Source organism: Heptranchias perlo, chromosome 4, assembly GCF_035084215.1.
Source record: "Heptranchias perlo isolate sHepPer1 chromosome 4, sHepPer1.hap1, whole genome shotgun sequence".
Taxonomy (NCBI): Eukaryota; Metazoa; Chordata; class Chondrichthyes; order Hexanchiformes; family Hexanchidae; genus Heptranchias; species Heptranchias perlo.
The window spans coordinates 2436127-2451347 of NC_090328.1; the positions used below are offsets into that span (position 1 = coordinate 2436127).

A 15221-nucleotide genomic window follows, 5' to 3' on the forward strand; every position below is an offset into this window, starting at 1 on the left:
TGAGTTTAGATAGTGATCGGTGGCAGACGTTCCAACGAACAGGGAATCCCAGCCAAACACTTTCACTACCCCTCAAGCCCCTTTTCCAGCAGGAGTCAGTGGTCCAATCCCTAATCCAATCCCTAATTCAATCCCTGATCCATTCCCTAATCCAATCCCTGGTCCAATCGCTAATCCAATCCCTGATCCAATCACTAATTCAATCCCTGATCCAATCACTAATTCAATCCCTGATCCATTCCCTAATCCAATCCCTGGTCCAATCCCTGATCCAATCGCTAATCCAATCCCTGAACCAATCCCTAATCCAATCCCTGGTCCAATCCCTGATTTAATCCCTGATCCAATCCCTGGTCAAATCCCTAATCCAATCCCTAAACCAATCCCTGGTCCAATCCCTAAACCAATCCCTGGTCCAATCCCTAATCCAATCCCTGATCCAATCCCTGGTCCAATCCCTGATCCAATCCCTAATCCAATCACTGATCCCATCGCTAATTTAATCCCGGATCCAATCCCTGGTCATAATCCAATCCCTGGTCATACAAACGTACGAATTAAGAGTAGGAGTAGGCCATTCGGCCCTCAAACCTGCTCTGCCATTTGATAAGATCATGGCTGATCTGATTGTGACCTTAACTGTACTTTCCCGTCTACCAACTATAACCTTTGACTCCCTTGTTAATCAGGAATTTATCTAACTCAGCCCTGAAAATATTCAATGACCCTGCCTCCACCGCTCTCTGGGGAAGGGAGTTCCACAGACTCACCACCCTCAGAGAAAAAAAATCTCCTCATCTCCGTCTTAAATGGGAGACACCTTATTTTTAAACTGTGACCCCTAGTTCTAGTCTCTTCCACAAGGAGAAATATCCTCTCAGCATCTACCCCTTCGAGTCCCCTCAGGATCTTATATGTTTCAATAAGATCACCTCTCATTCTTCTAAACTCCAGTGTCTACAGATCCAACTTGTCCAACCTTTCATCATAAAATAACCCCCTCATCCCAGGATCCAATCCCTAATCCAATCCCTAATCCAATCCCTGATCCAATCTCTGATCCAATCCCTAATCCAATCCCTAGTCCAAACCCTAGCCCAATCCCTGGTCCAAATCCTAACAAATCCCTGGTCCAATCCCTAATCCAATCCTTGATCCAGCCTCTGGTGTAATCCCTAATCCAATCCCTGGTCCAATCCCTAATCCAATCCCTGGTCCAATCCTTGATCCAACCTCTGGTGTAATCCCTAATCCAATCCCTGGTCCAATCCCTAATCCAATCCCTAATCCAATCCCTGATCCAATCCCTAATCCAATCCCTAATCCAATCCCTGATCCAATCCCTAATCCAATTCCTGGTCCAATCCCTGATCCAATCCCTAATCCAATCCCTGATCCAATCCCTGAACCAATCACTAATCCAATCCCTGGTTCAATCCTTAATCCAATCCCTAGTCCAATCCCTAATCCAATCGCTGGTCCAATCCCTGCTCCAATTCCTGCTCCAATCCCTGGTCCAATCCCTAGTCCAATCCCTAGTCCAATCCCTGATCCATTCCCCAATCCAATCCCTCGTCCAATCCCTGGTCCAATCACTAATCCAATCCCTGGTCCAATCACTAATCCAATCCCTGGTCCAATCCCTAATTGAATTCCTAATCCAATCCCTGGTCCAATCCCTAAACCAATCCCTAATCCAATCCCTGGTCCAATCCCTAATCCAATCCCTAAACGAATCCCTGGTCCAAACCCTGGTCAAACCCCTGATCCGATCCATAATCCAATCCCTGGTCTAATCCCTGACCAATCCCTGGTCCAATCCCTAATCCAATCCCTAATCCAATCGCTAATCCAATCCCTGGTCCAATCCCTAATCCAATCCCTGGTCCAATCCCTAATCCAATCCCTGGTCCAAACCCTGGTCCAATCCCTAATCCAATCCCTGATCCAATCCCTAATCCAATTCCTGGTCCAATCCCTAATCCAATCCCTAAACGAATCCCTGGTCCAATCCCTGATCCAATCCCTGATCCAATCACTAATCCAATCCCTAATCCAATCCCTGGTCCAAACCCTGGTCCAATCCCTAATCCAATCCCTGGTCCAAACCCTGGTCCAATCCCTAATCCAATCCCTGGTCTAAACCCTGGTCCAATCCCTGATCCAATCCCTGATCCAATCACTAATCCAATCCCTAATCCAATCCCTAATCCAATCCCTGGTCCAAACCCTGGTCCAATCCCTAATCCAATCCCTGGTCCAAACCCTGGTCCAATCCCTAATCCAATCCCTGGTCCAAACCCTGGTCCAATCCCTGATCCAATCCCTGGTCCAAACCCTGGTCCAACCCCTGATCCAATCCCTGGTCCAAACCCTGGTCCAATCCCTGATCCAATCCCTGGTCCAAACCCTGGTCCAACCCCTGATCCGATCCATAATCCAATCCCTGGTCTAATCCCTGACCAATCCATGGTCCAATCCCTAATCCAATTATATCCCCGGTATTCCGACCCTGGGTGAGACCGATGACTGTTAATAGCCCACCTCACTCACAGTCAGCGCTCACACATTAACAATGGCTGCTTGGGGTGAGGTATTTTTGGCAACCAGCACCGATGGAACAGCAGCCTGTCACGGAGTCAACGTGTTCAGGAGAGGAGGGATGGGGAGAAAACTGGCCAGAAGAATAGACCAATGCCCAGGACCTCAACACTGTTGAACTCCTCAGTTCCCTCAGTCCCTCAATTACCAACTCCTCCTCCTCCATTATTCAGGGTTTTAAAACACCAGCTTGGTGACACTAATCATGACATCCTCGTTTACCTCATGTTCCCCTTTACTTTTCCGATGGTTTCTGCCCTGTGGGACTTGGCCTTTTCCCAATTAATACAATAAAACCTCGTGCTTCCGCTTTACTGGCCCACTATCAGTTTGCTGCCACCCAGTTTGAGTTTAAATTTGACGACTCATACGTACCTTCACTCAATCAACAAGCTGCACTCCAACATGCTGCGTCACATGACCGTGATGGGTATTAGGAACTCTCTGTCTGTATAGAATGCTCTTTTGTTTTTCTTATCTCTGGGACCAGGCAATGAATTGCAGCCCACTCGGCCATTTTGCCCTTTTAACAAAATATTTATATCCATTTAATTCAATGCATAATTCTGAAACTTGGCAGCTGGCTGTGTGAAATTGGAATAAGAATAGAACTTTCAGTAACAGGTCATCAGGGCCAATCCCACTCACCCACCTTCTCCCTATTTCCCTAAATAGGGTGGGAGGGGGCTGGTGTACAGCACAAACACCGACATAGACCAGTTGGGCCGAATGGCCCGTTTCTATGCTGTAAATTCTATGTGAAACCTCACCTACCCACCTTCTCCCCATCTCCCTAAACCCACCTTCTAACTATCCCTAAACTCCACTGACCCACCTTCTCTCCGTGTCCCTAAACTCCACTGACCCACCTTCTCCCCATCTCCCTAAACCCACCTTCTCTCCGTGTCCCTAAACTCCACTGACCCACCTTCTCTCCGTGTCCCTAAACCCACCTTCTCTCCGTGTCCCTAAACTCCACTGACCCACCTTCTCTCCGTGTCCCTAAACTCCACTGACCCACCTTCTCTCCGTGTCCCTAAACTCCACTGACCCACCTTCTCTCCGTGTCCCTAAACTCCACTGACCCACCTTCTCTCCGTGTCCCTAAACTCCACTGACCCACCTTCTCTCCGTGTCCCTAAACCCCAGAACCCAGCTTCTCACCCTATCATTTAAGACCCCACCCCCAATTTTATGAATGGAGGACTGATGAACACAAGTGAGACAACGCTGATTGTAAAATAAGCCAATTTGTTGATTTACAATTGTCAAGTGAACGTACAGAGGACCGTTTATAGTAAATCTCCCCGCCCTTCTGCTTCATTCAGTAACCCTCCTCACAGTACAGAAAATAAACAAGCCACAGGGTCCCCGTTAATGGGCTAAATATAACTTCTGACCTGTTCTCCCTCTGGCCCTGGGCAGCTCTAGCTTAAAAGGTGGATCTGCTCACTCACCTAACTCATTCCCTGTATCTCCCTTACCAGATCCTACACAACTGACCCAAGACATACATGCCACTGTCCCATTCTCTCCCAACTGGACAGACAGACAGCTGCTTAACCTCTGACCCCCCCCCCCTCCCTGTCCAGAGATTGGCCAGTAGGGCTGCCAGTTAAACCAACTGCTGCTCCCCATCACCAGGTGCGGGTTTCTAGAAACTCCCTCCCGCTGAGCCCAAATGAACAGACCGTTGTAACAGTGTCTGGATAGTCCACAGCAATGTCTCAACAACTTCCATTTTCTGAAGTTGACGTATGTGAGCAGCACCATTCCACAAACTGGTTTATCTGGCTCGAATGCACATCTCCCAGCCCTTCTATTTAGTGAATTTACCCCCTTGGGAGCCAAATTTAACTTAATAGTAAAATGTTAACAGTGAGAGCAGATAGATAAAGCCACAAAAAGGACAGTGGCATTTTGGATCTACAAATAGGGACAGAATACAAGGGTAAAGAGTTAAAGGAAGACTTGAAAGAACTTGTATTTCTACAGCATCTTTCATAACCTCAGGACATCCTTTCCAGCCAATGAAATAGTCTTGAAGTGTAGTCACTGTTTATGGGGACGCGGCAGCCAATTTGCGCACAGCAAGCTCCCACAAACAGTAATGAGATATTGACCAGATAATCTGTGTTTTTAGGTGTTGGTTGAGAGATAAATATTGGCCAGAACACCGGGGAGAACTCCCCTACTCTCCTTCGAATAGTGTCACGGGATCTTTTACGTCCACCTGAGAGGGCAGACGGGGCCTCGGTTTAATGTCTCATCTGAAAGACGGCACCTCCAACAGTGCAGCACTTCCTCAGGACTGGCACTGGAGTGTCGGCCTGGATTATGGGCTCAAGTCTCTGAAGTGGTACTTGAACCCAGGACATTCTGACGAGGCGAGAGTGCTATCACTGAGCCACAGGAATTAGTGATGGATTTATACAAAACTTCGATTAGGCCACAGTTAAGAGTACTGTGTGCAGTTTTGGGTGCCCTATTATAGAAAGGACCTTAATGCCATAGAGAGCATTAAGTGTAGATTCACCAGGATGATGCTGGGAATGGAAAACATTAGTTATGAGAGATATGAGATACTGGGACTGTCCACTGCAGCAGAGAAGGCTCAGAGGAGATTTAGAACCATAGAACCATAGAGAAGATACAGCACAGAAGGGTCCGCACTGGCTCGAAGAACAACCAGGTGCCCATTCTAATCCCACCTTCCAGCACCCGGTCCGTAGCCCTGCAGCTTACAGCACTTTAGGTGCAGGTCCAGGTACTTTTTAAAAGAGTTGAGGGTCCCTGCCTCTACCAACAATTCGGGCAGCGAATTCCATACACCCACCACCCTCTGGGTAAAAAAGTTTTTCCTCATGTCCCCTCTAATCCATCCACCAATCAGCTTAAATCTATGTCCTCTAATTCTTGAACTCTCCGCTAGGGGAAACAGGTACTTCCTGTCTACTCTATCTGGGCCCCTCATAATTTTGTACACCTCAATCAAGTCTCCCCTCAGCCTCCTCTGCTCCAAGGAAAACAACCCCAGCTGATCCAATCGCTCCTCATAGCTGCAATTTTCAAGTCCTAGCAACATTCTTGTAAATCTTCTCTGCACTCCAGAACAATTACGTCCTTCCTGTAATGTGGTGACCAGAACTGCGCACAATACTCCAGCTGTGGCCTTACCAGCGTTTTATACAGTTCCATCATTACATCCCTGCTTTTGTATTCTATACCTCGGCTAATAACGGAGAGCATTCCGTATGCCTTCTTCACAACCTTATCTACCTGTACTGTCACCTTCAGGGACCTGTGCACATGCACTCCAAGGTCTCTCACTTCCTCTACACCTCTCAATATATTCCCGTTTACTGCATATTCCCTTTTACTGTTTGCCCTCCCTAAGTGCATTACCTCACACTTCTCCGGGTTGAACTCCATTTGCCACTTTTCCGCCCACTCCACCAACCCATTGATATCTTCTTGGAGTCTACAGCTATCCTCTTCACCATCAACTACACGGCCAATTTTTGTGTCGTCTGCAAATTTGCCAATCATGCCCCCTACATTCAAGTCCAAATCATTAATATATAGCACAATCAGCAAGGGTCCCAACACTGAGCCCTGTGGCACACCACTGAAAACGGATTTCCATTCGCAAAGACGTCCATCGACTTTTACCCTTTGTTTCCTGTTACTGAGCCAATTTTGGATCCAATTCACCACATTTCCCTGTATCCCATGGGCTTTTACCTTTCTGACCAGTCTGCCATGTGGGACCTTGTCAAATGCCTTACTAAAATCCACGTAGACAACATCCACTGCACTACCCTCATCAATCCTCCAAGTCACTTCCTCAAAGAATTTAATCAGATTTGTAAGGCATGACCTTCGCTGAACAAATCCATGCTGACTATCCCTGATTAAACCATGCCTTTCCAAGTGACAGTTTATCCTATCTCTCAGTATTGATTCTAATAGTTTGCCCATCACCGAGGTAAGACTGACCGGCCTATAATTGTTCGGCCTTTCCCTCGTACCCTTTTTAAACAATGGTACTACGTTTGCAGTCTTCCAGTCCTCCGGTACCTCCCCTGTATCTGGTGAGGATTGGAAAATGATCCTCAGAGCATCTGCTATTTCCTCCCTGACTTCCTTCAATAGCCTGGGAAACAATCCATCCGGTCCTGGTGACTTATCAACTTTCAAGGATTCCAGTCCCTCTAGTACTTCCTCTCTCGTTATGTTTACCTTATCCAATATTTCACACCTCTCCTCTTTAACTACTACGTCCAGATCATCCCTTTCCTTTGTGAATACAGAGACAAAATATTCATTTAAAACCCTAACCACATCCTCTGCTTCTACACACAAGTTACCCTGATCATCCCTGATAGGTCCCACCTTTTCCTTAGCTATCCTCTTGTTCTTAATGTACTGATAAAACATCTTTGGGTTTTCTTTAATCTTACTACCTAATATGTTTTCATGCCCTCTCTTTGCTTTCCTTATTTCCTCTTTTACATCATCCTTGTACTTTCTATACTCCTCGAGGCTTTCTGCAGTATTTCGTTGTTTTCAATAATATGTAGGGTTTCGATAGAGTGAATGGAGAAAGACTATTCCTTCTGGTTACAAGTGATCATCAGTAAAAAATTATGACAAAAGAGTGAGAATTTAGGAGAGGAATGTTGGAGCATGGAATGCTTTGCCACAGGGAATGATTGAGACAGAGACATCTTTTAAGGGACATGTAGATGAACATTTGAAGCAGAGGAAGGTACAGCAATAAGGGTAGTAGGATTAGTTTTAAATTACTCTAGTGAAGAGATGGCAGACACGATGGGGCCAAATGGCCTCCTGCACTGTTAACATCTATGGTTGTACTGGCACTGTAGTGTCGATGGAGGAATAGAATTGTATTTCCAAGTTTTGCAGATGACACTAAATTAGGAGGCCCAGTAAGTTGTGTAGATGGAAGCGGGTGATAAACGGACAGTCAGGTGAGGTGAGTGTCCAAAACTGTGGCCGATGGAATTCGATGTGGGGGAAATGTGAGGTCATCCACTTTGGTACCAAGAAAAATAAATCAGAATATTTTCTTAATGGCGAGACTAGGAACTATGGAGGAACAAAGGGATTTGGGTGTCCAGGTACACAAATCACTAAAAGCTAGTGGACGGGTACAAGAAGTTGGACTTTATCTCAAAGAGGGCCAGAATACAATGGGGAGGAGGTGATGCTTCAGTTGTACAGAGCCTTGGTCAGACCCCATCTGGAGACTGGGTTCAGATCTGGGCACCGCACCTCAGGAAGGATATCATGGTATCATAGAATCATAGTAAGGTACAGCCCTGGAAGATCCATTCGGCCCATCGTGCCTGTGCCGGCTCTTTGACCGAGCTATCCAATTAGTCCCACTCCACTACTCTTTCCCCAGAGCCCTGTAATTTTTTTCCTTTCATGTATTTCTCCGATTCCCTTTTGAAAGTTATTATTGAATCTGTTCCCACCGCCCTTTAAGGCAGTGAATTTCAGATCATCACAACTCGCTGCATAAAAAAATGTTTCCTCGTCTCCCCTCTGGATCTTTTGCCGATCACCTTAAATCTGTGTCCTCTGGTTACCGACCCTCCTGCCACTGGAAACAGTTTCTCCTTATTTACTCTGTCAAAACCATTCATGATTTTGAACACCTCGATCAAATCTCCCCTTAACCTTCTCTGTTCTAAGGAGAACAATCCCAGCTTCTCCAGTCTCTCCACATAACTGAAGCCCCTCATCCCTGGAACCATTCTAGTAAATCTCTTCTGCACCCTCTCTAAGGCCTTCACATCCTTCCTAAAGTGTGGTGCCCAGAATTGAACACAATACTCCAGCTGGGGCCTAACCAGTGATTTATAAAGGTTTAGAATAACTTCCTTGCTTTTTTAAAATTCATTCATGGGATGTGGGTGTCGCTGGCGAGGCCGGCATTTATTGCCCATCCCTAATTACCCTTGAGAAGGTGGTGGTGAGCCGCCTTCTTGAACCGCTGCAGTCCGTGTGGTGACGGTTCTCCCACAGTGCTGTTAGGAAGGGAGTTCCAGAATTTTGTCCCAGTGACGATGAAGGAACGGCGATATATTTCCAAGTCAGGATGGTGTGTGACTTGGAGGGGAACGTGCAGGTGTTGTTGTTCCCATGTACCTGCTGCTCTTGTCCTTCTAGGTGGTAGAGGTCGCGGGTTTGGGAGGTGCTGTACTCTATGCCTCTATTAATAAAGCCCAGGATCCCATGTGCTTTTTTAACAGCCTTCTCAACTTGTCCTGCCACCTTCAAAGATTTGTGTATGTGCAACCCCAGGTCTCTCTGCTCCTGCACCTCCTTTAAAATTGTATCATTTAGTTTATAATGGCCTTGGAGGGGTGCAGTGCAGATTCACCAGAATTAAACCAGGGCTTAGAAGGACAGGTTGCATAAACTTGGCTTGAATTCCCTTGAGTTCAAAAGGTTGAGGGATGACCTAATCGAGGTATTTAAAATGATAGAGAGATTTGATAAAGTAGAAACAGACAAGGAAGGTTTTTGAACTGAGGGCTATTAGACCATGGGATGCTTCACCACAAATGTCTATTGAGGCAGAGACAAGCATCATTTAAAAGGATGCAGGATAAGTATTTGAAAAGGAGGAATATAAAAGGATCTGAGGGGGGAATGGGATTACAGGAGAGAGTACCAGCATAGGCACAGGCATAGGCTGCGGGGGCCTGACCACACCCTGTGCAATGCAGGTAATTCTGTCTGTGCTCTCAGGGTGAATATCAGCGAGTTATAGGATTACTACTAATTACAGGTAGGATATCGGAGAGTTACACCTATTACTACCAGTTACATATAGACTATAGTAAGTTATTGTAGTACTATTTGTTACATGATAAATCTGAGCGTTACCAGTATTACTATTGGTTATCGGTGCAATTTCAGAGAGTTACTATTAGTTATTGGTGGAATCAAAGCTACTCCCACCTCTAGTTTACACCTGTGAATTGCTCCCCGGCCCACGGTTTCCCCTTTTCTCCATCCTCGGTTTCCTCTCTTCCCCACCCTCCATTTCGCCTCTTCCCCACCCTTGGTTTCCCCTCTTCCCCACCCTCCATTTCCCCTCTTCCCCACCTTTGGTTTCCCTTCTTCCCCACCCTCGGTTTCTCCTCTTCCCCACCCTCGGTTTCTCCTCTTCCCCACCCTCCGTTTCTCCTCTTCCTCACCCTCCATTTCCCCTCTTCCCCACCCTTGGTTTCCCCTCTTCCCCACCCTCGGTTTCCCTTCTTCCCCACCCTTGGTTTCCCCTCTTCCCCACCCTCGGTTTCCCTTCTTCCCCACCCTCGGTTTCTCCTCTTCCCCACCCTCCGTTTCTCCTCTTCCTCACCCTCCATTTCCCCTCTTCCCCACCCTTGGTTTCCCCTCTTCCCCACCCTCGGTTTCCCTTCTTCCCCACCCTCGGTTTCTCCTCTTCCCCACCCTCCGTTTCTCCTCTTCCTCACCCTCCATTTCCCCTCTTCCCCACCCTCAGTTTCTCCTCTTCCCCACCCTCCATTTCCCCTCTTCCCCACCCTTGGTTTCCCCTCTTCCCCACCCTCGGTTTCCCTTCTTCCCCACCCTCGGTTTCTCCTCTTCCCCACCCTCTGTTTCTCCTCTTCCCCACCCTCCTTTCCCCTCTTCCCCACCCTTGGTTTCTCCTCTTCCCCACCCTCTGTTTCTCCTCTTCCCCACCCTCGGTTTCCCCTCTTCCCCACCCTCGGTTTCCCCTCTTCCCCACCCTCGGTTTCCCCTCTTCCCCACCCTCGGTTTCCCCTCTTCCCCACCCTCGGTTTCCCCTCTTCCCCGCCCTCGGTTTCTCCTCTTCCCCTCCCTCGATTTCTCCTCTTCCCCGCCCTCGGTTTCTCCTCTTCCCCGCCCTCGATTTCTCCTCTTCCCCGCCCTCGATTTCTCCTCTTCCCCGCCCTCGGTTTCTCCTCTTCCCCACCCTCGATTTCTCCTCTTCCCCGCCCTCGGTTTCTCCTCTTCCCCGCCCTCGGTTTCTCCTCTTCCCCGCCCTCGGTTTCTCCTCTTCCCCGCCCTCGGTTTCTCCTCTTCCCCGCCCTCGATTTCTCCTCTTCCCCGCCCTCGGTTTCTCCTCTTCCCCACCCTCCGTTTCTCCTCTTCCCCGCCCTCGGTTTCTCCTCTTCCCCACCCTCGGTTTCTCCTCTTCCCCACCCTCGGTTTCCCCTCTTCCCCACCCTCGGTTTCTCCTCTTCCCCGCCCTCGGTTTCTCCTCTTCCCCACCCTCGGTTTCCCCTCTTCCCCACCCTCGGTTTCTCCTCTTCCCCACCCTCGGTTTCTCCTCTTCCCCACCCTCGGTTTCCCCTCTTCCCCGCCCTCGGTTTCCCCTCTTCCCCGCCCTCGGTTTCTCCTCTTCCCCACCCTCGGTTTCTCCTCTTCCCCACCCTCGGTTTCCCCTCTTCCCCACCCTCGGTTTCTCCTCTTCCCCACCCTCGGTTTCCCCTCTTCCCCACCCTCGGTTTCTCCTCTTCCCCACCCTCGGTTTCTCCTCTTCCCCACCCTCGGTTTCCCCTCTTCCCCGCCCTCGGTTTCTCCTCTTCCCCACCCTCGGTTTCTCCTCTTCCCCACCCTCGGTTTCTCCTCTTCCCCACCCTCGGTTTCCCCTCTTCCCCACCCTCGGTTTCCCCTCTTCCCCACCCTCGGTTTCTCCTCTTCCCCACCCTCGGTTTCCCCTCTTCCCCACCCTCGGTTTCTCCTCTTCCCCACCCTCGGTTTCCCCTCTTCCCCACCCTCGGTTTCTCCTCTTCCCCACCCTCGGTTTCCCCTCTTCCCCACCCTCGGTTTCCCCTCTTCCCCGCCCTCGGTTTCTCCTCTTCCCCACCCTCGGTTTCTCCTCTTCCCCACCCTCGGTTTCTCCTCTTCCCCACCCTCGGTTTCTCCTCTTCCCCACCCTCGGTTTCTCCTCTTCCCCACCCTCGGTTTCTCCTCTTCCCCACCCTCGGTTTCCCCTCTTCCTCGCCCACTCATAGATGTCCTTGGTTCTCTGAACTTCTTGCACGACAGCTGCTGGCACGAAACAACCACAAAGGCTCTTAATGAATACTTTGCGTCTGTCTTCACAATAGAGGGGGATGATGCAGAGATTGTGGTTAATGAGGAGTGTGAAATATTGGATGGGATAAACATAGTGAGAGAGGAAGTATTAAGGGGATTAACATCTTTGAAAGTAGAGAAATCACCAGGGCCGGATGAAATGTATCCCAGGCTGTTAAAAGAAGCAAGGAGAAAATAACGGAGGCTCTGACCATCATTTTCCAATCTTCACTGGATACAGGCATGGTGCCGGAGGATTGGAGGATTGCTAACATTGTATCGTTGTTTAAAAAGGGAGAAAGGGATAGACCGAGTAATTGCAGGCCAGTCAGTCTAACCTCGGTAGTGGGTAAGTTGTTAGAGGGTATTCTGAGAGACAGGATCTACATGCATTTGGAGAGGCAGGGACTGATTAGGAACAGTCAGCATGGTTTTGTGAGAGGAAAATCATGTCTCACAAATTTGATTGAGTTTTTTGAAGGGGTAACCAAGAAGATAGATGAGGGCTGTGCAGTAGACGTGGTCTACATGGACTTTAGCAAAGCCTTTGACAAGGTACCGCATGGTAGGTTGTTACATAAGGTTAAATCTCACGGGATCCAAGGTGAGGTAGTCAATTGGATAGACGACAGAAGACAGAGGGTGGTTGTAGAGGGTTGTGTTTCAAACTGGAGGCCTGTGACCAGCGGTGTGCCTCAGGGATCAGTGCTGGGTCTGCTGTTATTTGTTATTTATATTAATGATTTGGATGAGAATTTAGGAGGCATGGTTAGTAAGTTTGCAGATGACACCAAGATTGGTGGCATTGTGGACAGTGAAGAAGGTTATCTAGGATTGCAACAGGATCTTGATAAATTGGGCCAGTGGGCCGATGAATGGCAGATGGAGTTTAATTTAGATAAATGTGAGGTGATGCATTTTGGTAGATCGAATCGGGCCAGGACCTACTCCGTTAATGGTAGGGCGTTGGGGAGAGTTATAGAACAAAGAGATCTAGGAGTACAGGTTCATAGCTCCTTGAAAGTGGAGTCACAGGTGGATAGGGTGGTGAAGAAGGCATTCAGCATGCTTGGTTTCATTGGTCAGAACATTGAATGCAGGAGTTGGGATGTCTTGTTGAAGTTGTACAAGACATTAGTAAGGCCACACTTGGAATACTGTGTACAGTTCTGGTCACCCTATTATAGAAAGGATATTATTAAACTAGAAAGAGTGCAGAAAAGATTTACTAGGATGCTACCGGGACTTGATGGTTTGACTTATAGGGAGAGGTTGGATAGACTGAGACTTTTTTCCCTGGAGAGTAGGAGGTTTAGGGGTGATCTTATAGAAGTCTATAAAATAATGAGGGGCATAGATAAGGTAGTCAAAATCTTTTCCCAAAGGTAGGGGAGTCTATAACGAGGGGGCATAGATTTAAGGTGAGAGGGGAGAGATACAAAAGGGTCCAGAGGGGCAATTTTTTCACTCAAAGGGTGGTGAGTGTCTGGAACGAGCTGCCAGAGGCAGTAGTAGAGGCGGGTACAATTTTGTCTTTTAAAAAGCATTTGGACAGTTACATGGGTAAGATGGGTATAGAGGGATATGGGCCAAGTGCAGGCAATTGGGACTAGCTTAGTGGTATAAACTGGGCGACATGGACATGTTGGGCCGAAGGGCCTGTTTCCATGTTGTAAACTTCTATGATTCTATTATTGGAATCAATTCTGAGGGACAGTATTAATCGTCATTTAGAAAGGCACGGATTAATCAAGGACAGTCAGTATGGATTTGTCAAGTGAAGGTCTTGTCCAACTAACTTGATTGAATTTTTTGAGGCGGTAACAAGGAGGGTCGATGAGAGTAACACGTTTGATGTCGTCTACATGGATTTTAGCAAGGCTTTTCACAAGGTCCCACATGGCAGACTGATCAAAAAAGTAAAAGCCCATGGGATCCAAGGGAAAGTGGCAAGTTGGATCCAAAATTGGCTCAGTGGCAGGAAGCAAAGGGTCATGGTCAACCGGTGTTTTTGTGACTGGAAGCTGTTTCCAGTGGGGTTCTGCAGGGCTCAGTACTAGGTCCCATGCTTTTTGTGGTATATATTAATGATTTGGACTTGAATGTAGGGGGCATGATTAAGAAGTTTGCAGATGATACAAAAGTTGTCCATGTGGCTGATAGTGAGGAGGCAAGCTGTAGACTGCAGGAAGATATCAATGGACTTGTCAGGTGGGCAGAAAAGTGGCAATTGGAATTCAATCCGGAGAAGTGTGAGGTAATACATTTGGGGAGGGCAAATAAGGCAAGGGAATACACAATAAATGGGAGGATACTGAGAGGTTAGAGGAAATGAGGGAGCTTGGAGTGCATGTCCACAGATCCCTGAAGGTAGCAGGACAAGTAGATAAGGTGGTTAAGAAGGCATATGGAATGCTTTCCTTTATTAGCCGAGGCATAGAATATAAGAGCAGGGAGGTTATGCTGGAACTGTACAAAACATTGGTTAGGGCCACAGCTTGAGTACTGCGTACAGTTCTGGTCACCACATTACAGGAAAGATGTAATTGCACTAGAGAGGGTACAGAGGAGATTTACGAGGATGTTGCCAGGACTGGAGAATTTTAGCTACGAGGAAAGATTGGATAGGCTGGGGTTGTTTTCTTTGCAACAGAGGAGGCTGAGGGGAGATTTAATTGAGGTGTATAAAATTATGAGGGGCCTCGATAGAGTGGATAGGAAGGACCTATTTCCCTTAGCAGAGGGGTCAATAACCAGGGGGCATAGATTTAAAGTAATTGGTAGAAGATTAGAGGGGAGCTGAGGAGAATTTTTTTTCACCCAGAGGGTGGTGGGGGTTTGGAACTCTGCCTGAAAGGGTGGTAGAGGCAGAAACCCTCAACTCATTTAAAAAGTACTTGAAGTACAGGGCTACTGACCAAGTGCTGGAAAGTGGGATTAGGCTGGGTAGCTCTGTTTCGACCGGCACAGACACAATGGGCCAAATGGCCTCCTTCTGTGCCATAAATGTTTCTGTTTCTAAGACACTTAATCACAGGAGAACCAACCATTAGAAGGTAAATGCAATAACACTTCCAAGTGTCTGGTGCTCAGACGTCAGGTGATTAAACCTCCAAACAGAATTGAGAACCTTACCTGGGTGGGGGGTGGGGGGTTATTGAAATGGTGAAGACTGAGATGATGGATTTTTGTTGGGTCAGGGTATCAAGGGATCCGGATCAAAGGTGGGTAAATGGAGTTGAGGTACAGATCAGCTTTGATTTGATTGAACAGCTCCAGGGGCTGAATGACCCGCTCCTGTTCCTATATTAATGCAACTGGTCTACCGACCCAGAGGACGACAGTTCGAATCCCACCATGACTGATTCAATAAATCCCTGGTCATTTTTGGATTGGTCTTTTCCCCCTCCCCCAAATAATGACCAAAAAAGCTGACGGGGAGGGGAGCCTGCTGGTGTTGCCTGTATCTTAAAAAAAAATAAATGCGCCATCTGCTGTAGCTGCACAAACTGTGC

The 15221-nt window shown here is 47.9% G+C and overlaps 1 protein-coding gene across 1 annotated transcript in view; it reads left to right on the forward strand.

Annotated features, from left to right (window-relative positions):
• The window catches only part of LOC137320388 (complement component C6-like), a 21330-nt gene extending 17159 nt beyond the window's left edge, over nucleotides 1-4171 (forward strand). The window contains exon 6 of the mRNA XM_067982089.1: nucleotides 4089-4171. Coding sequence (XP_067838190.1) covers nucleotides 4089-4171 — 83 coding nt within the window. The remainder of the gene's footprint in view (nucleotides 1-4088) is intronic.
• The last annotated feature ends 11050 nt before the right edge of the window (nucleotides 4172-15221 follow it).